This window comes from Gracilinanus agilis, chromosome 1 (assembly GCF_016433145.1).
Source record: "Gracilinanus agilis isolate LMUSP501 chromosome 1, AgileGrace, whole genome shotgun sequence".
NCBI classification, from domain to species: Eukaryota; Metazoa; Chordata; class Mammalia; order Didelphimorphia; family Didelphidae; genus Gracilinanus; species Gracilinanus agilis.
This window is the reverse complement of record NC_058130.1, coordinates 340824067-340850935: the sequence shown is the minus strand read 5'-3', so window position 1 is coordinate 340850935 and position 26869 is coordinate 340824067. Positions and strand designations below refer to the sequence as shown.

The 26869-nt window shown below is 39.5% G+C and overlaps 1 protein-coding gene across 1 annotated transcript in view; it reads left to right on the top strand.

Annotated features, from left to right (window-relative positions):
* Positions 1-528: 528 nt before the first annotated feature.
* The window catches only part of LOC123251545 (protein LYRIC-like), a 41251-nt gene continuing 14910 nt past the window's right edge, over positions 529-26869 (top strand). Inside the window, 2 exon segments of the mRNA XM_044680839.1 lie at positions 529-594; positions 2212-2376. Coding sequence (XP_044536774.1) covers positions 529-594; positions 2212-2376 — 231 coding nt within the window.

Here is a 26869-nt window from a genome sequence, read left to right as displayed (position 1 = left end):
TCATCCAATAGAGAAGCCTCCAAAACAAAAAGGTACTTAACATTCAAACCAAAATAGGGGTACTCAAAGTTAAGGGTAAAATGAGCCATCCAGAAATCCACATTGACAATTGGAAGATCAAAGGGAACACACTTCTGAATGGGAGAGATCACTCTGAGGTGCTGGAGTTCTCTCATTTATTTGCCATTCATATCCAAAGAATAGGCAGCAAGAGATTGGGGTGGGGGAAGGGCATTGTGTAATTAATTTACTAATTGTAGTTTTGCTTTTAAATTTTCCAAAATGTGTTTTTGTTTGATCAATAATATATAGTTTCATGGGACTGGAAGGGTTTTTATTTAAACTTTTGCTATTCTGGACTTAAACACCCAAAGAAAGAAAACAGAATCTCCATATGCACAGCATTACAAAAAAGATCTGTAAATTTCTATTATATATACTTTATTTTTTTTAAATGTATAGAATAGTGGGGGAGTCTGGCTCCCCCAGGTCCAGGGGCTCGAGGTGGTGTGTCAGCATTGGCACATGATGAATGAGAGACAGTCTGAATTTCAGCCAGACAGGCATCATGAAAACTGCTCTGCTCCGCCTTGTGTGAGGTTTATTTTAATATGCTTTGATATTATACATAAGGTTGGCATAGAAACTCCATATTCAACATAAGTTTTTTCTTGGAGATAGTGAACAAGCCATACATTAACCTTGTTGCCAACAACTTTGTTACTAACAACTTTTTAAGGTGTGTTTACTTGTCTCCTTGGCTATGGGGTGGAGAAAGCAGTCCAGTCAATGGAATGGGATATACCAGCCTTTGAGGGCAATTTCTCCATTTATCATACACTGTTATCTATGGGATCAGGGAGGGAGGAAACTTGGCCTGGTTTTGCAGGCACCTGTGTATCTAAGTTAGGGTTTTTAAATCTTTAACATTAACTCACTATTTGCTGGTTTGTTATAGGGAGACTAGGGGAATTTTGGTATTATTACATATAAAGGTGGGGCTTTTCCTAGGAGTTTGTAGGTGGCTTGTAAGGGTTCTAGTAATAGCCTATAGCAGTGATGAGCAAACTATTCCCTGTAGGGCCAAATTCAGGCCATAGTTTGCCCATCACTGCCTTAAGCAATTCCCTAATCACTACACCCCCACAATCTAGTGATTAGGGAATTGCTTAAGGCAGTGATGGGCAAACTACACCCTGGATCTGGCCCTTGGGGAATAGTTTGCCCATCACTGGCCTATAGTGTTCTTCTGTATTTCCCTGGGACTTAGTTAGAATATTAATCACTAAACAGGGAGTATTGGTAAGAAAAGAGTCATACAGGGAATCCTCGGTAGGAATCCATCCCCCTGTAAATCTTGCCTTTCAGATTTCAGGGTCCATGTGTGACCTTGTCATCCAATGTGAACTTGATGGCCCTTGGCAGACTAGCCCAACATTTTATTTTCAGAACTGCTCTGTTTATCTGTTTCCTCTTAAGGTTTTAAGGTTTAAAAAGTCCTTTCCTTGGGTGGGTGGGTGGGGGGAAGTGTGGCAAATAGTACAAATATAATTTTTCCCCCATTTACAGATTGGGAATTTAAAGTAATTGTAAAGTTGGAAGATCTTGAACCCCTGAAACTACACTATCCAAACTCCCTTTCAGTATTACCCACAATTCCTTTTGCCTTGCATATATGTGCATGTGTTTCTCATTCTGTATTTAATTTGGGTTGGCTCTGCCTCTTGCTCTCTCGCTTGCACGTGGACAGTGTGGTGAGCAGTGCTTTTGGGGTGAGTGGGAAAGGTTCCTCATGTTCCTCTAGCTCTCTAGTTTATATTAATAAATCCTTATAAATATCATACTTTGGAGGCATTGAATATTAATTTTAAAATCTACAATTGGTCACACGAAGGGATTCCAGAACCTAACCTCAGATCCCCTGCGGAACTAGTTCCCAGCTCGCACACTAAGCCTCCAGTAGGGCTTTTCTGGAACGCCCAGCTTTTACTGCTGTGCCAGGGCTTTCCAGCTGCGCCCTGCCCCCCCCCTTGCAGCCGAGGTTTCTGCCACTTTTAAACCTTTGCAGGTGAGCCCAGTGGCTGCACCCAGCTTGGGGGGGGGGCCCTGCTGCCTCCCAACACTTCCCCAATCCATGTCCTTCCCTCCCTGTGCCTCCCACACGCCCTTCCCGTTCCCTCAATCCCTGGCACTGGGCTGCTGCCACCCTAGCAGGGCCACACCTCAGCTGCCACTGCTGCTACTAGACCGGATTTGGGAACCTCCCACTGTGTTGAGCCTGCTTCTGCAGCCAAAGCCTCTACAGATGCAGCTGCAGTGAACATCCCTGTCACCACTTCTGTGACTGGTAAGCTTAAAAAGACCCCAAGCCCCAGCGTGAGAGGGAGCCCCTTTCCTTGCAGGAGTCCCTAACCTCTGCCTGGCTTTTTGCCTTGGTGTGGGGAGGTCTTGACTTTTTTTACTCACCCCATCCTGCATCCCAGCTCCCTCCCTGCCCCAAGTTGGGGTTCAGAAAGCAAGATAACTGCTTCAACCCCCAGTTTCCAGCTGGGGCAGCTTTTAGATCAAAACTCACCCTGTTTTATAGCCATATGCTCCATTTTGGTTCCTGGTGAAGTAAAGTAAATGATTAAAACTAAACCCCAACTCCCACCTGCATACCTGTCTGATATGTAATGTCTTGTTCTCCTTAAGTCTAAGCACCAGACCAAAACACTGAGTCCTTTTTCTCTAGGTAAAGTCCTGTTCCTTCCTGAGCACTGAACTGAAACCATGAATCTATTCATAGGTACTAGATCAAAGCTTCAAAAATGTATTTAAACTCCACTCTGACTATGTTGCTTTGGAACTCCTTTGCTGAGTTCCCCTAGCGCGCACTAGAAATAAAGACTTCCCTTTGCTTGGATTGCATTGTCTCCATGTGCTCCTTGGGTGGCAATCCACTCGGACCCTAACATATGGGGACTCGTCCAGAGCTGGATTCAACCCCCTAAGGACCACCGGGATAGGGGAAGTTCTCTCCCAGATTTCGTAACGACTTCCAGAGGTGAGCAGTGTGTCTGTGAAGTGTGACTGTTTGTATGATTGTGTACAAACACAATCAAGTTGGACTCTGGCTGGGCATACGGCTTAGGAGGACGTCCTATGCCAAGTCACCAGGCAAAAGTCCAATTCCTCACCTTTTTCTGAATCTGGACCGGCTAGACATTTCCTGTCTTCCGCGAGGAAGCAGGTCGGGAATGCCGGGAAGCTAATTAAGACAGGTGGGTAGGAAGTTGTCTGAAAGCTCAGAGACAAAGATACGGAGCTTCGATATGGAACTTCAGGGGGTTAGAGGTCCCCTGTCCCCCAGGAAATAATTAGGGGGAGTCCAGAGTTTGAGTCTCTGGTGGAACTAGATTCCAGGAAGTCCAGGGTTTGAGACCCTGGCAGAACCCCAGGAAGCTCGTAGTGGACACACTACAGGTGTGGGGAAAGTAAAGAGCACTGGATCCTTTTGAGAGGACTCAGGGGAAAGGGGGATGGAGCCCTGAGCAAGCTCCCACCCCTACTCAAAATTAAGCATTAGGGCACTGGGCCCTTCTTAGAAGGACACCAGGAAAAGCGTATTTTTCTTTAGGACTAAACGGCAAATTTAAAAGTGACCAGAAATTTTCCTCTCTGCCCCCCTTTTTAGAAGTAGCTGGCTACTTTGCTTCAGCTAGAAAAACCAGTTCTGTCATAGTTTTTTTTTTCTTTCTCCCTTGGAAGGAGTCCAATTGGTGATGGCCACAGACAATGTAAAAAGTTTTAACAATTTTCACTTAGCTATATCAATCTTTCCAGCAATGTGGCATACCTGGAATTATTCAGGCAGGTATCAGAATCCCACTTCATAGAAAAGTGAAGAAGCAAAAGTGTATTTATTTTAGGATACTTATTGAAGCATGAAGAAAGGTAATTAAGAAACAAAATTCATCATATGTCAGCCAGCTCCTTGTTAAGAATTAACCCTTTTCTGACTCATTCTTTTTCACAGAATTCTTTAGTCATGGAGATATGAATTGTAACAATTGATCTTTTGCCAGGATGAAAAGAAAAATCTAGCTTATATAATTTATGGTTTATAATTGTCAGAGTGTGTGTGATATGCCCAGGAAATGTGTCCTTAATCAGTCTGTGTGTTATATGTTGTTTGTCTGTGATCACAATGGGAGGGTTACAGGTTGGGAAAAATAAATGTCTCTCTCTTCTTCATTCATTCCGGAGGAATGGGGAAGACAGACAGAGGTGTTAGAGAAATTCAGAAAATAACATTGTAATTTCTGAATGTCTGAAACTCTAAGATAATTTAATTGGTTAAAAGAAATCTTATTCTCTGCTCTTATTAAGGCAAGAGTTAAACAAACTAATCTGTCAAACATTTCTCCTTCCATTTCTCACTGGCCATGAGAAAGGGAACATGGAAATCAAAAGACAGAAAAAGGGACAAATTTGATCCCATCACCAAATTCTATCAACAGGTTAAGTACTGAGACATATATCTAATGAAAATTACAAAAGATTCTAAAATGCAATCTAAGAAAACTTATTCAGAGAGAAAGCAATGATTCTTAGAAGTATAGAAGTGCAGCTTAACTTTCCTAGCTAGCAAAAAAATAAATAAAAACCATCAGTCTTGCTCAGTGCTTAACCAAGAGTGAAAAAGCTTCTTTAAACAACCATGAATTCAACCTAACATTAATCAAACTGATGTTAGTGAAAAATTTAACTTAAAGATTATTAGAACAATGCAATTGGCTTACATTTCAAAATTAGATCCCTTTAGACAGAGGCTGGTCCGTGAGAAAATTATTTGTTGAGAGCAAATCATCCACGCCGCCCCAGTTCAGCAGGAAGTAGCTATGAGAAGCTAAAAATCATCGCCCATTCTCCCCGAAACTCATGGACCTTTCTCTACCCATTAGAGTATATATTTGCTAAGGAACTGATGGTATTGTGTAAATTCATTGACTACTAGTTAAAAATGGAATTTCTGTTAAATTTAAGAATGCACAAAACTTATATTAAAAAGCTATCTATTAGGATTTGCAGTGTGGGAATGATCAGACTTACCAAAAATGCTTATCGGACTGAATTTAGGGAAAACATATGAACATGTAAAATTGTTACTCTAAGATCTGTACCATCATATTAAGTAATAGGTAAAAATATAATTAACATTAGGGTTTCAAATTTTGGTAATTCAAAAATAGTATTATTTTTGCATTAGGAATCTAGTATATTATGAATATAAAAAATTTGGACAGCATTGTAATTTATTAGGATATAAAATTATTTTAAAAACATGTGCAAGGGCAGCTGGGTAGCTCAGTGGAGTGAGAGTCAGGCCTAGAGACGGGAGGTCCTAGGTTCAAACCCGGCCTCAGCCATTTCCCAGCTGTGTGACCCTGGGCAAGTCACTTGACCCCCATTGCCCACCCTTACCAATCTTCCACCTATGAGACAATACACCGAAGTACAAGGGTTTAAAAAAAAAGCGTGTGCAATGTATTAGAAGAAATTCATGATCTAAGGAATAACATGCAATTTGTTTAAAGAAAAAATTATTATTATGGGTAAGAATAAACATGTAGAATAGCTTCATGTGAACAGACTCGGAGAGGTACAGTGACCAATCAAGTGTGACTTGCCAGCTTAGCTCTGTAAAGTGAAAAAATGAACAAGAAGCTAATAGCAACTTTATAACATCAATAATGATTGTGCAAAAATTCAGGTTTCCCTAATTCACCACAATTGGAGCATAAATTTAAAATAAAAAGGGAAACTGCTAAAGGACTTAAAGTTATTTGTAAGTTATGGAGTTCAAACTAAAATCTGTTTCAGGAGATAATACAGCCCTGTTTTATATTTACTATGGAGCTGCTCAATCCAGCACTCCTGTTCCTTAATTCAGGTTTTGTGACTAAAGTGTGAGATGTTAATTATTACCAAAATATGTAAGAATAACTGAATGATCAGTCTTGTAGGGATGTGAAAGGCTTGCTTGAGGGAATGGAAAATTGTTTCTAGACTGCTGTTTGGCAGATTTCTCTAAGCTGTAATGGGTAAGACTTGTCTTTTAAGGAAGGAGAGGGCTTCTGGGATCTAATGGTGATACAGAGAAAGTTCTGTGATGGTTAGGGAGGCAATTCTAGGCTCAACCTGGACTGGACCTCTTCTGACCATCTAAACTACTAATCTTTGAGTGGCACAGCGATGGCATAAGCCAGTGACAGCTTTGGCCTGCACATGAAGCCCCCTCATTATGTGTCCCTTGGGATGTGAGGAAATGTTTTCCCTGTTTGTTTTTTTGTGACAAGTCCCATAATCAGCACATGAGGCAAATTATACAATTAAAGTTTCTATTTCCCCAAACAACCTATTAGGTAGATAATTGGAAATTATCAAATTGTTAGGGAACATGCTTTGAGAAGTAGATGAAGTTAGTGATAGATGACTTGTAGCTTGCAGCTTTAGTTTACCACAATTGAAGTATTGGATCTTGAGCTTGGAAATATAACCCAAAACTTTCTGGATTTCCTCCAGAATCTGGGAGATAAAGAAATTTATTTGTAAAATAATAATTCAAGTATTTATAGATGTCCTATTAATGTGAGCTTTGCAAAAGGATATTTTGTAACAGAAACATCACTTGTCAACTCTGCAAACAACTTAGGAATCAAACTTCCTAGAAGGATCAATTCTTATCCAAGAATGATTTTTGGAGATGAAATATGTTGGCAAAGATACCCAAATGTTAAGGTTTAATATCAGTTTCTCTTGTACTAAATTTTCTCTTTATATCTGGTGTTCTAGCTTTTGCCCCAATCCTAGGTTCTATGTCCATTTCCTTTATCTTGTGACCTGTGTCAGCCAGTCCAGGAGAACAGTCTCTAAAGACATGTCCCTGGAGACTCTGTGCCCACAGCTTCTCTTTCTCCTCTCAGGGATTACAGAAGGCTGAAACCATCGCCCTATTCCCTTAGATGATTGGAGGAGGGGGGAGACGACGTAGGACATTGTACCACTCTAGTTTAGACATTTTTCAGGCAAACTATAGGCAAAAAATTCCTTTGCTCCCACTATGTAGGGAATTGAGGTGGGACAATGAAGCCTCCTGGGAATGGGCTGGAGGGATCCAGCAGGCACTTACAGGACAAAACTGCTCTACCTGGAAGGGAGCTGTTTTGTCAGCACTACCTCTGAGCCTCTCCCCTTTGCCCTGTGCTCACAATCACAATGGGCCCTGAGTACGCATTCTCATCCAATTTTGATATGGCTGGGCATAGGAAGCCTCTTCCATTGTTCTCCATCGCTGATTATGCTTATTTCCACAATTCTAGGCCTCCTTCTCTATTTGCCTGACTCGTGATGTTTTGACCCAGCCTTAGGTCCCCACTTCCCTTCCACCTATTATTAATTCTAGCTGTGGGACATTAGTCCCATGAAGCCCCTTTTGCTAGCCCCCAACTTTGGAAATGGATTCTTTATTCATTGGAAATGGGAGAACTCTAGATGATTGTTACCTCAGGCTCCCCAACATTTTCCCTTCGTGGGTGCAGGATCATTGCCTATATTTGGGGATGCAACTATCAAGGGATGGCTGTAAAACTTGGGCCCTGTATACATCACTACCTTTGCCCTGCAAGTAATCCCGGAAAAGAGTCCTGTAATCAGCCAGGTCAGTATTACTGTAGCTATTGGGGATGTGAGACTATAGCCTCTGGCCCTTTGAAGGACTCTTGTGGCTACTTCTTCAAGCCTCTTATATGGCTCTTAACAATTCCCAACCTAATTTGACCAAAAGTTGCTGGCTCTGCTTGAGTGCTCGGCCCCCTTATTATGATGCTATAGCTTAAATGCCTCCTATAATACCTCTGTCTTAGACAGACCAACTTCTTGTAACTGGGGAGACCAAAAGGTCGGCCTAACATTACAATCAACTACTGGTCCGGGCACCTGCATTGTAAATTCTTCCCTTATTAAAAACCTCCAGTGCTTTCCCCAAGTTATGAGCCTCACTACTATCAATATTAAGTATTATAATCCCCCTTTAGGAGTTTAGTCTCCAGGGAAAGAGCCTGGGCAACAGGTCAGTCATGGTATCAGCAGTTATTTTAGTCTTCTCCATGGCTCACCACTTTTTTTTTCCATCCTTCTGGGACCCTTAGTGATTCTTGTTCTTCAGTTGACTTTTGAACCCTACATTCTTAATCGCTTGGTCTGGTTTGTTAAAGATTGTATTAACACTGTCCAGGTTATGGTTCTGAAGCAACAATACCAAAGAGACGACCCCCAAATTATGCAATGACGTGGTCATGAGAAAGATTTCTCACTATGAACAAACAGAAGTAGGGAATGAAATAAAGTAAATGATTAAAACTAAACCCCAACTCCCACCTGCATACCTGTCTGATATGTAATGTCTTGTTCTCCTTAAGTCTAAGCACCAGACCAAAACACTGAGTCCTTTTTCTCTAGGGTAAAGTCCTGTTCCTTCCTGAGCACTGAACTGAAACCATGAATCTATTCATAGGTACTAGATCAAAGCTTCAAAAATGTATTTAAACTCCACTCTGACTATGTTGCTTTGGAACTCCTTTGCTGAGTTCCCCTAGCGCGCACTAGAAATAAAGACTTCCCTTTGCTTGGATTGCATTGTCTCCATGTGCTCCTTGGGTGGCAATCCACTCGGACCCTAACACTGGCAAACACAATTATGCCCCTTACCCTTCCCTATTTTAGTATGGCCACTTAGCCACAGGTCAGTAGTGTGCATTCAAAAAAATACCAAAAAAACCTTTTTTTTCCTTCCCCCTTTTTCCTGCTGAGCCATAGTGGGTGTTTTTATGACACCAGAGGGCAGCAACACCCAACAAATAAATAAATAAATGAATGAATGAAGGCATTTAAAAAATAATAACTAAAAAAACCAATTCTAAACTATACATTATAAATAAATGATTATATATGATTATATAATTATATAATATAAATGAATAAAGTATAAATATATATTTTTGCAAATAAAATCCAACAAAATCATATAACATTATACAAAATAAAATAAAACAATATAAAATACCCTTTAGCCTATCCCTACCCCAAATAAACAGATATAAACAAATCAATAAACAAATCAATATATACATTGAAAATTATTCTCTTCTCCACTTCCCTTTAATCTACCCTTTTGATTACAATGCTTAGCAGTATAAATGCTACTCTACAAGAAACTCTTGTGGTTTTTGCCCAATTTGGAACTGATAGGGTTCTGGATTGCCTCCTTCTTCCAGTGTGCCTTGGAATTTTCTTTTTTCTCTGTACTGGTAGGTCACAACAAGCTTCCCAAAGGAGAAAGCAGGCCAACATGCAAATTCAATTGAACCAGGTCATGTGTTACTTACAGTCAAATGACAAAGGAGGATTCTCCCCAACATATGTCTGATTTTTGCAAACCTGTTTCCCCTAAAATAGAGATGATAGGCCCCTCTACTATATCCCAGGTGCAGAACCTCCTCTCTCATACTCTGAACCAACTCACTCATGTTCTGCAACTCCTGGCTAACCTTACCTCCCCACAGTCAACTTCTCAGAAACCACAACCATTAAATGATTCCTGTAAAGGCCTTTTCCCCCTAAGGGAAGTGTCCACAATAGGACATGGTGGGGATGTGGTTACATTGAAATAACATAAGCCTTTCATGCCTCAGGATATAAAGGAATTAAAACAAGATTGCCCTACTTACAAGAAAGAACCCATAACAGTAATAAAAAAAAAGATGGATGATGTGTTTTTTTTCACTATGACCCTTCTTGTAAAGATATAGAAAAATTGCTACAGGCTTTCCTAACAGAACATGAGAGGAATAAAATTATCTCTCATGTTAACAAAGGCCAAGGATGCAATGCAGTACACTGGCCATCTGAAGATCCTCAATGGCAGTATAACCACCCGAAAGAATATTCAGACTTATGTCTTGCTAGGGAGGCCATTCTCAAAGCAATGCAAGATTGTGCTGAGAAGCCACATGCCTGGACCAAATTTAAATGCCTTACACAATCTGATGATGAAACACCCTCCCAATTCATGGGCAGGCTCATTGAACTTGGAGGTAGATACATGGAACTTGACATTTCTATTGAAAAGGATATAATGCAAATAAGGGAACAATTTGTCAATAACTCTCATAGAGAGGTCCAAGACTACTTTAAAACACATTGCCCTAAGTGGCCTGAAATGTACCTTGATGAATTAAGGAGAACTGCTATTTATGTCTCTAGCAGCCATAAAGAAAAACAGGAAGAGAATAATAGTTTAATGGATATGTTTCAAAAGAAACTAGACTCTTTAAGTGATAGAATTGATAAACAACTAAAAAAGGCATAATACTCAACCAATGGCAATTGCCCCTCTCCAAGAATCTATCAGTCCCTTATATGCCACTTCTGTGCAAAAAGGAGTCACATAATAATGAACTGTAGGAATTGGAAACAAGCAATTAGAAATAATAACCAGATATTACAACTTTAAAATAATAACAATTATGGAAATAATAATTACAACAATGATTTCAGGAACTGCAACTTTAGGACTGGTAACAAATCTAGGAATACGGATCAGGCAATTGATAACTCATATCAAATGACTCCACAGCAGTATATCTTGAGTAGAGCTCATCCCCGAACCACCCAGGGTGCTACTGCCCCTCAAGGAGGAACCCAGGGAACTACCCAAAGATTATGAAGGTGTATGGGGGGAGGCGGGGGGTTGGGGCACAGGAATGAAAGAGTACAACCTTTGATTTTCCAGACCCTGATGCCTTACTCCCTGTTGTCCCCATCCACTGCCCCCCCCCTACTGATGAGCCCCATGTAACATTAAGGATTGGTAACACCTATTATGACTGTCTTCTAGACATTGGATCTTCCAGGTCTGTATTGAAGATTACACCTAATCCATATTGCAATTCCAGAGGATCAATAAATGTAGTAGGAGTATTGGGGATACCCCTAAAAAGTTCAAAAACTTTCCCCTAGGATGGTGTCCGTAGGACCCCTTAATGTGGAGCACTCCTTCCTATTGATGCCTGGCTCCCCTATAAATTTGCTGGGGAGAGATCTTTTATGCAAGCTTAGAGCCACAATAAATTGCTCTCCAGATGGCTCTATGTCACTGGAATTGCCTGAGGAATCCTTAACTTTACTCCCTATGTTTTTTTCAGATAATCATGAGATAAAGGAGTCTCCCACTTTTGAAATCCCAACTGATATACCTGAGTCTCTCTGGGCCACATCCTCTTCTGATATTGGCCTACTTAAATTGGCTGTCCCTGTCCAAATTAAAACTAAATCTAACCCACCTCCTTCCATTCCTCAGTGTCCTCTCTGGAAGGAGGCAATAGAGAGCATTACCCCAGTGATAAATTCACTAATTGACCAAGGCATCATAATTCCCTGTAAATCTGAATACAATACACCAATCCTGCCTGTTAAAAAGCCAAAATTGGGGCCAATGGCAAGCATCTCTATCGATTTGTCCAGGATTTGAGGATTGTGAACAATCATGTTATAAAGAGACACCCTGTAGTTTCCAATATAAATACTATCATTTCTTCTATTCCTAGCACAGCTACATACTTTACAGTAGTAGACTTGTGCTCAGCCTTCTTTTCCATACCTATACATGAGGATTCCAGGCATATCTTTGCTTTCACCTGGAAAGGTTCCCAGTGGACCTCAAAGGTTTGTGGACAGCCCTACATTGTTCACATAATTCTTAACTGCTGATACAGATGCCATTAAATTTAAATACAGCCATTTAATCCAATATATGGAAGATTTGCTCTTGGCCTCACCAAATGCTGAGGCATGCCAAGAGGATAGCAAGCATCTCCTTTTGGAGCTACACAAGAGAGGCCACAAGGTCTCCAAAGATAAAGTTCAGTGATGTCTCCCAAAAGTGCAATATTTAGGCTTTATTTTAACCGCTGGGTCCCATTTAATTTCTCAAAATGTATTGAAAGCATCCAAAATTTAAGTGCTCCTACTACTAAAAAACAGTTGAGGGAGATTCTTGGAGCAACAGGATTTTTTAGGCAGTGGATCCCTTGCTATGGGGAAATCACTAAGCCCCTTGAATCACTCACAAAAAACATGGTCCCTGAACCACTTAAATTGGAAAAGGAACACTGAAAAGCTCTTTCAAATTTAAAACATGCTATCCTGTCTACCCCTGTCTAGGCATCCCAAATTATGACAAACCATTTACTTTATATGTCCATGAAAGGAAAGGGGTAGCTTCAGATGTTCTAACTCAACTTTTGGAACCTGCTCAATGCCTAGTAGCCTATTATTCAGCCCAGCTGGAACCAGTAGCTTCAGGAGCACCACCATGCCTTAGAGGAGTAGCTGCTACAGCTTTATTAGTAACTAAATCTGCTGATCTGGTACTAGGATGCCCTCTGACCATAATGTGCCCGCACAAGGTAGAGGCATTGTTATTAAGACATAGGACTCAGGCATTTACTGATTAAAGGATTAAAAGATATGAGTTAACCCTATTGAATAATGAACATACCACATTAAAATGCCATGGAGTTCTTAATCCTGCAACCCTGCTCCCTGATTTGCCAACTTCCAGAGAACCTTTATTTGATTGTACATCATTAGGGTTCACTCCAGATTTAATATTATTTTCAGATGGTTCTTCTTTTATGAGAGATGGTGTGCACTATATAGGAGTTGTGGTAGTTATAGAATTGGATACTCTATGGTCAGCTTCCTTATCTTCACATGTAAGTGCACAAGGTGCAGAACTCACAGCTTTGAAACATGCCTGTATCATTGCACAGAATAAAAGGATCACAATTTACAGTGACTCCCATTACACATTTGGCATATGTCATGCTGTCGGCATGTTATGGCTTAAGAGGGGATTCTTAACATCAGTTGGAAAATGTATTGCCAATGCAAACCTTATTACTGAACTTCTTTCTACCATCCAGCTCCCTGAAGCCATAGCTGTCGTCCACTGCTCTGCACACACAGGTGGTACTGACCCTGTCTCCAGGGGAAACGATTGAGCAGACACTGCAGCCAAACTAGCTGCCTTAGAAGGACCTGAATTAATTATGCCACTAACAATTACTGATGATTTGGATCTATCCGTTTCCTATAATGGCAAGAAAGTGGGAAAATGGAAGCAGAGATTTAAAGCAAAACAGATAAATGGAGTATGGATGTCTTCTGAAGGCAAACCCCTGCTCCCTAGAGCTTTCTATAACCAAATTTGTCATCCCATCCATAAACATGGTCATTTTGGCACACAAGGCATTGTAGACTCTGTTAAAAGAGTGTGGATGGCACCTGGAATAACTACAATTGCCTCCAAAATATGTACAGCTTGTCCTACCTGACAGGCCTTTAATCAGCATGCTTTTTGAGGGAAATCCTTTGGTGGACTTCCTCTAGCTTACACATTTGAGAATTTACAAATTGATTTTATCTCTATGCCAAATGCTGGACAGTATAAATTTTGTCTGGTCATAGTCAATCAGCTGACCAGGTGGCCTGAAGCATTCCCTATTGCTCAGGCCACAGCGGCTTTTGTTGCCAAAGTCCTTTTGAAAGAGATTATTACTCATTTTGGCCTGCCAGCATGTATTGATTCTGATAAAGAAACTCATTTTAGTGACTCAGTCTTATCACAAATTTATTCATGTTTGGGGATAACTCCTAAATTTCATAACACCATATCATCCCCAGAACTCCGGACAAGTTGAAATGATGAATAAAGAACTTAAAACTATGATTGGAAAATCGTGCATAGAGACTCATTTAAAATGGCCTGAAATTCTATCTCTGGCCCTATTTTATCTCAGGAGCAGACCCAGAGGTGATTTACACATCTCATCAGTTGAGATGCTATTTGGACATCCACCTATTCAGGCACTACCATTTACCCCAGTCTATACTTCATTGTTAGGAGGGAATACAACCATTGCCACTTATATCAGACAATTACATACAAAATTGCGAGAACTCCACAACTCTGGCGCTGCTGTTCAAGCAGGCCCCTTAGACTTCTTGCTTCATGATTTGAACCCAGGTGATAGTGTGTACATAAAGAATTTCAAACGTACTGGGTTACCTGAACCTCCTAATGATTGACCATTCCAGGTCCTGTTAACTACACCAACAGCCATTAAAATTGGAGAAAGGGACTCATGGATTCATTGCAGTCATGTGAAATGAGTACCCTCTATTGATAATGAATAATTCTCTGTACTAAGTACTATTGCCTGTACCTATTATATTTGACTATTGATTATATTTGACTATTGTGATAAGAATGCTCTATTGATAGATTTTGTACTATTTTGTTGCACTTTATTTGATTGATCCTTGTACTTGAATGATACATATCCTACCTCACAAGAGAATATCTGTATTAGTGACCTATATTGACCTGATGTGCCTTTCAAAATATTTTGTGCCTTTTATCATTCCTTTTGTATTTTCTTGAATGTATTATTGCTTTATATACCTTATTTGCACTCATATCACTTTATTTACCTCATTTGCTATCACACTGTGGATCATGGCAATTTAAAGAGGGAATGAGTCTTATTTTTGGAAATTAACCTCTATACTTTACCTTTGTGATTGTGAAACTACACATTTTTAATATTTTTGTTTTTTCTTCCTACATGTGCGATAAGTATTTGACTTTTTTCTTTTTTTCTCTCATTTTTTTTTACATTTGAAGCATGTCACCAGCATTAAATAGATTTTTGACTGTTTTGATTTTTGCATTAAAAATAAGTTAAGGGGGCAGCTGGGTAGCTCAGTGGATTGAGAGCCAAGCCTAGAGACGGGAGGTCCTAGGTTCAAATCTGGCCTCAGACACTTCCCAGCTGTGTGACCCTGGACAAGTCACTTGACCCCCCATTGCCTACCCTTACCACTCTTCTGCCTTGGAGCCAATACACAGTATTGACTTCAAGACAGAAGGTAAGGGTTAAAAAAAATAAGTTAAATGTCCATTTGCCTAGCATATAAATTTATACCCCAAAAGCTTTGGACTGTGGAAACCTGCCACTAGTTATTTAATTATTATGAGACTTTTGCTTGATGAATATGTCTAATCCAAGGAAAATCAGACCACAAAGGAGGACAGAGTTTGACCTGTGAAGTGCCAAATGAGCACAAAAAGGAAAAGAGACCAAACCAATCCTACAGGAATTGATGGCATTCTACACAAAGGGTACAAAGACTTGATCATATGTGAGACTCGAGGTTGTGATGCTTAACATATGTTAAGACATAGGACTTCCTTGTACCACACTCTATAGCAAGTACTCAACATCGATTGTTCTGGCTCCATTATCTCTGAAAGTGAAGGAAAGGATCAAACTGGGAAATGCTATTTACCATTTGTTTCAATATCTAGTCTCTTTTTCTATTTCTTTCATGATGTGACAACTAACTGTAGTCCAGGCTGCTAAATTGGGTTAGTGAGTGATTGTTGTTGCAAAGTTTATGGGACATGGATCGCTATAACAACCTGTTTTGATTTGTGATTTTTTTTCCTAGAATTCTTCTTTCTTCACATTTTTTAATATTCTATATTTCCCTCAGAGGCTATTTTTCTTTTTTTTTTTAATTTCTTTGGACTCTTTGATGTTTTTGATAATTGATTCATATACCTTATGACTTGACCATGTATTCCTGTGTGATTCCTATGTGTATCCTTGTATCCTCTTCAGGGGGGAATGTATAGTTATTCTCCTTAGGGGGGACTATGCTATTGCCGTGAATTTGGACTTGAATTTGACCCTAATTTAGAACAGAAGACTACCTCCCAGAACCCAGAGGGTGCCATGAAGATGCTTGCAGAGACCACACACTGCACCAGAAGATCCAGAGGGAACTTCAAGACGTGGCAAATTTGAACTTTGGTGGGGTTGAATGTATTTATTTTGAATGGACACTCTTATGCCAAAAAGGGGACTGCCATCTAAATGGCTTTTTGTCAATGCACCTAACATTGGTTTTGTTCTTTCTACCTTTTATTTCCCTTCTATCTCCAAATTATTATAAATTTTAATTTGATTATGTTTTCATGATCCTTTGGGGAGACTAATCTCCCCAAAGGATCACAGTGGGGAATGTAAATTTGGAAGATCTTGAACGTCTGAAACTACATTACCCAAATTCCCTTTCGGTATTACCTACAATTCCTTTTCCCTGCATATATGTGCATGTGTTTCGCAGTCTGTATTTAATTTCGGTTGGTTCTGCCTCTTGCTCTCTCGCTTGCATGTGGACAGTGTGGTGAAGCAGTGCTGGTGGGGTGAGTGGGAAAGGTTCCCCATGTTCCTCTAGCGCTCTAATTTATATTAATAAATCCTTATAAATATCATAATTTGGAGGCATTGAATATTAATTTTAAAATCTACATAATTTAGTGCCCAAGTACACCTTGTAATTGTCAAAATCAAGTAGCTTTTAAAGCAAAGAGATACTACACTGGTTTGTCATTTTCTTCTCTAGTTCATTTTATAGATGAGGAAACTGAGACAAACAGGTTTAAGTGACTTGTCATAGGATAGTAAGTGTACGAGACCAGATTTGAACTCAGGAAGAAGTGTCTTCCTGATTCTAAGCCTAGAACTCAATCTACTGTACTACCTAGCAGCCAACCCACCAAAAGCATACATGTGCACACACGTATACACACAATGTGCCCCAAGCCACATACCTAGTAATTATCAAAGCCAAGATTCAAACCCAACTAGGTCTTTCGTCCCAAAGCCTTGTTCCTTCTCGGCTACTTCTCATAAATAAAATTGTATAAAGGCAATTTTTTGAATGGAGGAAAATAAGAGTCCTTATTTGGTTTCTTTTACAAAATATAACAGTGAATTAAATACTTCAAGATTTGTCTGTGCCAACCAATAAAAAGAAAGCAAATATTGACTATTCATTTTTTTTTAAATCCTTCCCTTCTGTCCTAGAATCAATGTTATGTATTGGTTCTAAGGCTGGAGAGTGGTAAGGGCTAGGCCAATGATGGTGAACCTTTTAGGGGCCCCATGCCTGTGCCCTGTCCCTCTCCCACTGTGTGCCATGCCCCACCCTCCCAGACTCCATGCCATGTCCCAGTCCACTGGGTTGCAGGGGAAAGGCCCTGGCTTCTAGCTGGATTTGGGGGTTGGGGAGCTGCTTCTTGTGGCCATGGGGACTTACACCCCCACACCCAGCCACTCCTGCAGGGTCAGGCAAAGGTAGGGGGCTACTGCTCAAACCCTGTAGGGAAAGTGGAGGAAGCCTAGGCAGGGAGGTAGCTCAGAGCCCCAGTGCCCCACCCCCTGCCTTCAGGAGACAGGGCCATAAGTTCACCATCACAGTTCTAGGCAGATAGAAAGGAATCCCAGAAAGGGTATGGGAGTGACAGGCACTCAGAAGAGTTAGCTTCCTAGTACAGTCAAAATTCCACTGAATTCAGAGATAGAGGGTATGTGTTTAAATCCTGGTTTTGCTTCTTTATATCTGTGAATCCTTGGGTAATTCTCTAGCTTGTTTTGCTTTTGAGCTTTCATCATACCTCAGCTGCCATTTTACTCTAGAACTTCTTTTAGCACCTAGGGTCTGCTCAATCTCCATGCAGGCTTTTCACCCTGGAATATCTCTCTGCCCTGCCAACCCTCTTCTCCCATTGGTGAGTGAGATGGTAAGCAATCTGATAGAGATTTTACAAGTACAATCAATTATGCAAGACTTCTATTTTGGGGGAGAACCCAGGCTAACCAAACTTCCTTTCCCTCTTGGTTCTGTTTCTGACTACGTGGTCTTTGATATTATTTTCCTAAGAGGGTACTTCACTATCCCCAAGCTCCATTTTGTGAGTTGCCTTCCATGTAACTCCTTAAGGACATGGATAAACTTTCTTTTTGCTTTTATTTGTACCCCAAACACATCACAAAATAATTGTTTAATAAATGCTTGTTGCCTTTCTGACCTCTCTGAGTCTCCATTTCCACTTCTGTAAAATGGGGATGGGGTCTCACTAGATAGTCTCTAAAGTCAAGTCCCTTCCAGTTCAAAATCCTAGATTCAGCTTCCCTAGGCTTGTTGTAGGAAAAAACTTTTCAAAACTTAAAACAAGTAAACTTAAGGAGATATAATGATCATTGTTATATTAATAATAATGATAGTTTTAATTAATAATAATAATTATCTATCTGCGTGGATTTGGGTGAGTCACTTCATCTCCTCTGGACTTTAGTTGTCTCATTTCTCAAATAGGGGGTTGGATCAAATGATCTCTATGTATCCTATTAGCTCCAAAGTTCTGGAACTATGGGGCTCAGAGCAGCGGGTGGGAGTGGGTAGTAAACAGGGTGTAGAGCTGCCACAGCCTCCCACCATTCCAAAGTTACTTTTCATCCAAGTTACCTGAATATAGGAAGGAGGACTAACCAGAAACTAATCTTTGCAAAGAGTCTTTCCAGGAAAGCTGTGTGATCTGAGTGTTTCTCAAAGTGACACCAATCCTGAAAAGCACAAGTGAGAGAGTTCACAGCTACCTGGGGAACCAAGGGAAAGCAAAGACTCCTGGCTGAGTTCCAAGGACTGCTTGGGGAAATATCTCTCATTCCACAAGTATAGTTCCATGGTCAAATCTACTTAAAGCGCAAGGGGGCACTGAATTGAATGTGGGAGCTAGAAGTAGGCAGCTCTGAAGACTTAAAACAGTATAAAAGGGATTTGGGGCCATTATCTTTCTCAAGTCCTCTGCCTCTCCCACCTTTTTGTCTTAAATAGTTGTAATTTTTTTAATAATATTTTTCACCAATTACAGGTGAAAACAATTTTAAGATCATTTTAGTTTTTGAATTTCCAAATTCTCTCCCTCCTTCCACCCTTTACCCCCTCCCTGACATGGTAAGTAATCTGATATAGATTTTACATGTATAACCATGTAAAACATTTTTCCATGTTAGTCATTTTGTGTAAGAGATCTCAAACAGAAAAAAAAAAAAGAAATAGAAAGGAAGTGAGATCTAGTATGTTTCAATCTGCATTCAGACTCCATCAGTTCTTTCTCAAAGGGCAGATGGCATTTTTCATCATGAGTCTCTGGGAATTGCTGAAAATAACTAGGTCATTCATGGTTGTTCATCAAAAAATATTGCTGTCCCTGGGTACAATCTTAGCAAGTAGGGGGTATAGATAAGATGAGGTCTATAGAACAAAGCAGACTTATTGATTGAGGGGACAGCTTGAGTTACAAGTCTCTCCTGGGGTGCTTCATGACCTGCTCATAAAGTACCTTGCTTCATCTTATACTAACATACCACCCACAGCTGTTCTGTGTTTACTCCTTTGAGTTTTGGACACAATCAGCAAATATTTTTAAGCTTTTGCTATGGGTCAGTCACTTTGCTAGACACTAGTCCTGGGCACTTTGGGGTTATAAAGTAAAAGTGAAAGTCTCTGGCAGCTATCATCATTATGATTAGAAAAATAACTTGTATAATAATAGTGCTTACTACGTGCCACATACTGGGCTGAACACTTTATAATTACAATCTCATTTGATCCTCTCAATAGTCCTGGGAGTTAGATGTGGTGTGTAATTATGCCCATTTTTATAGATGAGGAATCTGAGGTTAAGGGAACCAACCCTGGGAGGTAGGTGCTATTATCATTCTCATTTTACAGTTCAAGAAACTGAGCTAGACAGAGGTTAAATGACTTGCCCATAATCACACTGCTAATATGTTTCTGAGGCCAGATTTGAACAATCATTTGTTCAGTGGTTCAATTTGAGCCATTAGGAAAGGCTTCATCTAGGAGGGAGTGTTTAACTCAAAGGCTAAAATTAAGTCAACCTTTCCTGGTCTCCAGGCCCCTTGTCTTTCAGTAAACTTTCCTGCATATTCTGTTCAGTACTAAAGGAAAGGCAGTTTGCCATGTATAATCCCCAAAAAAGCAATTTCAACAGGATAATATATTTACCAATATTTACCAATATTCTCCATTTATCCATTGATAAATTTCTTATAACCACTGGGATTATCTATACCTCAACATGTAAACCCCAATTTAAACTGAGCTCTGCAAAAAAATTAGAGATTCCCAGAGGTAGAAATGAAGGAGTTCATTCTAAGTATGGGGGAAGCCTGTTTAAATTCAGCCACAGATACTTACTAGCTGTGTGGCCCTGAGCAAGTCATTTTACCTCTGTCTACCTCAGCTTCCTAAACTGTAAAATGAAGATGATAAGAGCACCTATCCCCCAGGGTTATTGTGAAATTATATTTATAAAATGCTTATCATAGTGCCTAGTAGATCTTTTATAAATGCTTATTTACTTCATTTCTTCCTTTCAAAGGCATGGAGATGGGAAATTGAATGTTGTGAGTAAGAAATAGAAAAAAGGCTAATTTGACTGGGGATACAGAGTTCATAAAGAAGAGTAATACATAATATATTTGTAAAAAGAAACCTACTTCAACAACAACCATCTGCTTAATTTTATTCAAACAAACTAAACAAATAAATGAGAAAAATGGAGAGAAGATGTTACATCCAGGACCCAGAGCCAGAGAGACAACAGGAATGAGTTTTTTTTTAAACCCTTGCCTTCTATGTCTTAGAATCAATACAAGTATCAGTTTGAAGGCAGAAGAGCAGTAAGGGCTAGCAATTGGGATCAAGTGACTTGCCCAGGGTCACAAAGTGAGGAAGTAAGTATTTGACGATACTTTTGAACCCAGGACTTCCCAACTCCAAGTGGGGCTCTCAGAGATGATCCTAAGGTAAGTGCAGAACAAGCTAAATTCTCAGGAGATATTTTGGGGAGTTATAAGACTCTTTCCTCATTAAGGAGCTCAGGTAGATTAGAGATGGTTAGACAGATGGAATGGGAATTGGCACTGGTTATGGAGGCTAGAAATGCTTCTTCTTTTCAGGGAAATCCCCTCCCACAGAAAGAAAACATTCTTGAACCATTGCTCCCCAAGGTTTTGACCTCATATTGGCTGTATCGTCTTGGGAGCTGATCCCAAGAGTGTCATTTTTTTCTTTTGCTCATCCTCTTACCTGGAGTCACTCCAGGAAAATTTCTAAAATATTCAGGGTTATAGCTCAAGTCCTCTAGGGTTCTCTCCAAATGAGTAACAATTTCTTTAACTTCTATAGTACCAAATGTACTTAATAGCAATTACTTTTAGTATTAGTAGTAGTTAACAATTACCTAGCACTTTATGCTTTTTAAAGTGCTTTACAAATATCTTATTTTAGCCTCATGACAATTCTGAGATGTAGATGTATTTGCTCACATTTACATTAATTATCGTTTTGTTTTTTTTTTTTTGTCAATTCTTACCTTCTGTCTCCGTATCAATTCTAAACCAGAAGAGATACTAGGGGTAGTCAATGAGAGTTAAGTGGCTTGCCCAGGGTCATACAGGTAGGAAGGTACATTTGAACCCAGGACCTCCCATCTCCAGGGCTAGCTCTCTATCCACTGTATCACCTGCCTTTTATTTGTTTATTTATATTTGAAAAACTTTAATTAATTTTGAATATTTTTCCATGGTTACATGATTCATGTTCTTTCCTTTCCCTCCTCCCACCCCCTCTCCCATAGCCAACATGAAATTCCACTGAGTTTTACATATATCATTGATCAAGACCTATTAAATATCATGTTATTGATATTTGCACTAAGGTGTTCATTTAGTGTCTACATCCCCAATCATATCCCCATTGACCCATATGATCAAGCAGTTGTTTTTCTTCTGTGTTTCTGCTCCCACAGTTCTTTCTCTGAATGTGGATAGCATTCTTTCTCATAAGTCCCTCAGAATTGTTCTGGATCATTGCATTGCTGCTAGTACAGAAGTCCATTACATTCAATTTTGCCACAGTGTATCAGTTTCTGTGTACAATGTTCTCCTGGTTCTGCTCCTTTCACTCTGCATCAATTCCTGGAGGTTGTTCCAGTTCACATGGAATTCCTCCAGTTCATTATTCCTTTTAGCACAATAGTATTCCATCACCAACAGATGCCACAATTTGTTCAGCCATTTACCCAATTGAAGGGCATCCCCTCATTTTCCAATTTTTTGCCACCACAAAGAACGTGGCTATATATATATATATATTTTTTTTTTATTTTTTACTTTTTAAAATTTTTTTTTAAAACCCTTACCTTCTGTCTTGAAGTCAATACTGTGTATTGGCTCCAAGGCAGAAGAGTGGTAAGGGTAGGCAATGGGGGTCAAGTGACTTGCCCAGGGTCACACAGCTGGGAAGTGTCTGAGGTCAGATTTGAACCTAGGACCTCCCGTCTCTAGGCCTGACTCTCAATCCACTGAGCTACCCAGCTGCCCCCGCTATATATATTTTTGTACAAGTCTTTTATCTTATGATCTCTTTGGGGTACAAACTCAGCAGTGGTATGGCTGGATCAAATTGCCTTTTATTTTTTGATAAATGTGTTCTGTTACATCTGAACTCAAATCTTCCTGATTCCACACCCAGGCTGCTCTATGCTTTGATACCTAGCTTGTATCACACACAAGAATTGATGGAAACTTATAAACAGATACAGAAAACATATATAAAGCACTCAGTCACATCATTAGCTCTTGCCCAAAAAGGAACTGAACTTGGGGTTACCGTGGCAACACACGTGATAAGATTCCTCTCTCCTTCAGATTCCTATACAACCCCTTTCAGAATAATTACCTATAGTTTTGTTCAGTCATTTCAGTCTGACTCTTGGTGACCCCATTTGAGGTTTTCTTGACAAAGATGTTGGAGTGGTTTGCCATTTCCTTCTCTATCTCTTTTTCCATGTGAGGAAACTGAGGCAGACAGGGTTAAATAATTTCTCTCGAATCACATACCCAGTAACGGTCTGATGCTATGGAAATGTTAAGTTGTACTCCTCTTGGTCCCCCAAACACCAATTTGATTTTAAAACTAAAAATATTTTAGGGCTTAAACTCCAATTATATCTCAAGCTGAGGACAAAAATAGAGTCCTCCCTTCTTTTGTCTTTTGTCATTGGTAAGGACTGGCAGGATTGAAACAAGTTCTTTGATTTATCTGTAAACAAGGATTTGCTTAGTTAATGAAGTTAATCAGCTAGTTGCCAGATTAGGAAACACATGAACTGTGGGGCCATCCTAAATGCTTTGTGGCTACTCCTGGTTTTTGGAAGACCCAAGTTTTGTCCTCTTTTGAGTTCTGAGTCCTCCAATCAGAGAGACTCAGGAAAGGCACATCATTAAGAACATAAATTGATGGAGGGAATAGGAAGTCAACCTTTATCCTGGAATCTTTGGTTTAGGAGGCCCTCTTTCTAGCTCTGGTCTAGTTCATGTGGAACAGGCAGCTGGAAGCATTGGCTGGGTATTCCAGGTTCTCATACTCCTAGCTAGCTAGCCAAGCAGCTTGTGCTTCTCTCTCTCGCTGGTCAACTTTTTACGATTTAATTAATTATAAAATTAAGATACAGTCTCCAGAGAATTTTATTCATAACATATTGAGAACAATAGAGAGACACGTGGTTGATTACCATAATCTATGAATCCCATCAGAACCTGCTATAGGGGGCAACAGTGGATTGAGAGCTAGGCCTAGAGATGGGAGGTCCTGGGTTCAAATCTGGCCTGACACTTCCCAGCTGTGTGACCCTGGGCAAGTAACTTGACCCCCCATTGCCTACTCTTACCACTCTTCTGCCTTGGAACCAATACACAGTATTGTAAACTCTCTATAGCTGATAGCTGTGACCACTCTCTATAACTCCTCTCATTAATAAAAAATTTAAAAATGAATTAACTACTTCAATTTAAAAGAAAAAGGGGGAAATATGTGGAAGGCCAAATGGAGAAATAGGGTCATGATGGGGCCTTTTATCTGGATTCCCTACGTGACCAATCCAGGCTGAGGCAGTCTTTGTGTTTGGTCCTGGTAACCTGAGCCCTGAAAAGCTCTGGTACCAGGAGGTTGGTTAATCCAAAAACAATTTGACCCCTCCAGGAGGCAAATTGGAAGTCATTGAGAGAAATAGTCTGTGATAGATATTTTTTATCTGGATCCTATTATAAAATCATTGGCAAGTAAAACTGTGTATAATATTTTTTCTGCATTACATGTCAGGACTCAGACAGAATGGATTATCTAAGGTAAAAATCTGAGACACCTCTTTGACTCCTTTTCAGATCCCCACCTTTTCTTAATAACATTATAAATCCCATTGGAAAGCTTTAAGTTCTTAGCAAACCAACAGTTACTGGGTTAACAATTTCTCTCCAAGAAAATTAAGATCTCTGAACTCTAAAAATATTCTTAAGTCAGCCAAGGCCAGAGCTAGACAAAACTTTATCCGACCAGGTATAGTCCTCCTGATAAAAAGTACAAGACTCAATTCATTTATGATATCTATAGAATATAGTTACTATTCCTGGAATTAGCTTGCTGATATCCAGGTGGCTAGAATTCGCCCTTGGACCCCATTCTATCTCTACTTTGAAGCCTCAAAGAGTTTTCTTTTGTATAATCTGTAACCTCTACAAGCTATAAAGTTTTTCTTTGTGTTCTTTGTGTGAAAATAGTATATAATAAACTCTAGACTCCATGGCATGTTGGAGCAGTTAGGAGCTAATCATTCATCAAATTGTTCTCAAATTCTATACTATTTCAATCTGACACCATTAAACGCCACTCAGTATCCCTGGTATTATAGAGCTGGACTTCTATAATAACAAGGCCAGATTTAAAAAAAGAGGAGTCTTCTGACCAGGCCTGGCACTTAATCCACTATGCCACCCACCTGCCCCACCTATCGTTTAGACACCCCTCCCCCAACAAAAGTAAACCTACTTTAGGGGCTGCCAAACAAGCAACACTTTTTCTTTTGGATTTGTACTCACCGAGTAACTCTCTGACTAGTTTTTAATTTTAATTTTTTTTTACCAATTACATGATATACAAATTTCCACACAAGTTTTCCCAAGTTATATGATCAAACTTATCTCTCTCCTTTCCTTCCCTTCCCTCTCCAGTGCTGGCAAGTGATTCCATCTGGTTTATACATATATTATCATGCAAAACATATTTCCATGTTGTTAACTTTTGCAAGTGAGCAATCTTATAAAACCCAAACTCCCAAATACAAACCCAAATAAACAATTGAAAAATTGCATGCTTTCATCTACATTCTGACTCCAACAGTTCTTTCTCTAGAGGTGATAGCATTCTTTGTCATAAGGCCCTATATCATTTTATTGCCAATAATAGCAAAGACTATCACAGTTGATCATTTCACAATATTACTGTTTCTGTGTACAATGTTTTCTTGGTACTGCTTATTTCACTCTGCATCAGTTTATGTAAGTCTTTCCAGCTCTTTCTGAAATCATCTTGTTCATCATTTCTTATATAGCACAATACTATTCCATCACCATCATATGCTACAATTTGTTCCACTACTTCCCAATTGATGGATATCCCTTCAATTTCTAATTCTTTGCCACTACAAAAAGCAGCTATAAATAGTTCTGTAGGTTCCTTTCCAATTTTTTTTCTCTCTTTGGGATATAGACCTAGTGGTGGTATTACTGGATCAAAGGGTATCGTTTTATATCCCTTTGGACATAATTCCAAATTGCCCTCCAGAAAGATTGGATTAGTTCACAACTCCACCAGCAATGCATTAGTGGTCCAATTTTGCCACATACCCTCCAACATTTATCATTTTCCTTTACTGACATATTGGCCAATCTGATAGGTGACAGGTGGTACCTCAGTGTTGTTTTGATTTGCATTTCTCTAATCTGGAAGGATTTAGAACACTTTTTTCATATGATTATTGATAGTTTTGATTTATTCACCTGAAAGCTGACTATTCATATCCCTTAACCATTTGGGGAACTGACTTTGCTTTCTAAGTAAGATACTATTTAATAAATAAATATATACATATTTATTTATTAAATAGTATCTTACATACACATATACATATATATGAGAAAGAAGACATTATATGTAATGTCTTCTTTCTCCAAGGAATCTGCTGCATTTCTTTTTTCTCTCGCTAGTGGGCCTAGATCTTAAACCCCCAAACTCAGGAATGATCACACCTGGGATACCCACAAAGCAGTTCTCAAAGCTGGGACTTAAAATCTCCCAGACAGTGAATTAATGTGTGCTTCTGCAGAAAATTTCCATATGCCTCTGTTGCTCGTATCTGGTAAGCTAGAAAAGCCCACTCAAGGTTTTTCTTCTCCTACCTTGTTTGAGAATAGGTATCCCACTGTCATGTGCCTTATATCACTATTAGCTTCTGGGGGAAAGGGATATCTCAGATTTTTTGATGGAAAAGGAAGTGGACTCACAGAATGGTGCTGATATCCCTTTCTCAGACATACAACCACTTGCTGCCTTCCTAAACAAAGCTTAAGGGGAAAAGACAAAGAGGAAATCCTGATGAGAGATACACAGAGAGCAACCAGCTTGTTTTGATAGACAACAAGGAAGAATGGCTGATTTTCAGTGGGCTGTTCAGTAAGAGGAAGCTCTAATCTCAAAAAATCCAATTACAGCAATTGTAGCTAGGTTTACTGTTTATGATCCAGTTAGTTCAAGAGAATGGCCTGTACTTTATGATCTCATTAGGTTAATTAGGGTACTTCTCATATTAATTAGTGAGTCTCCTGATTAATCTTATGCATGAAAGAATTTTTATATCTATCTATCTATCTATATCTATATCTATATCTATATCTATATCTATATCTATATCTATATATATATATAT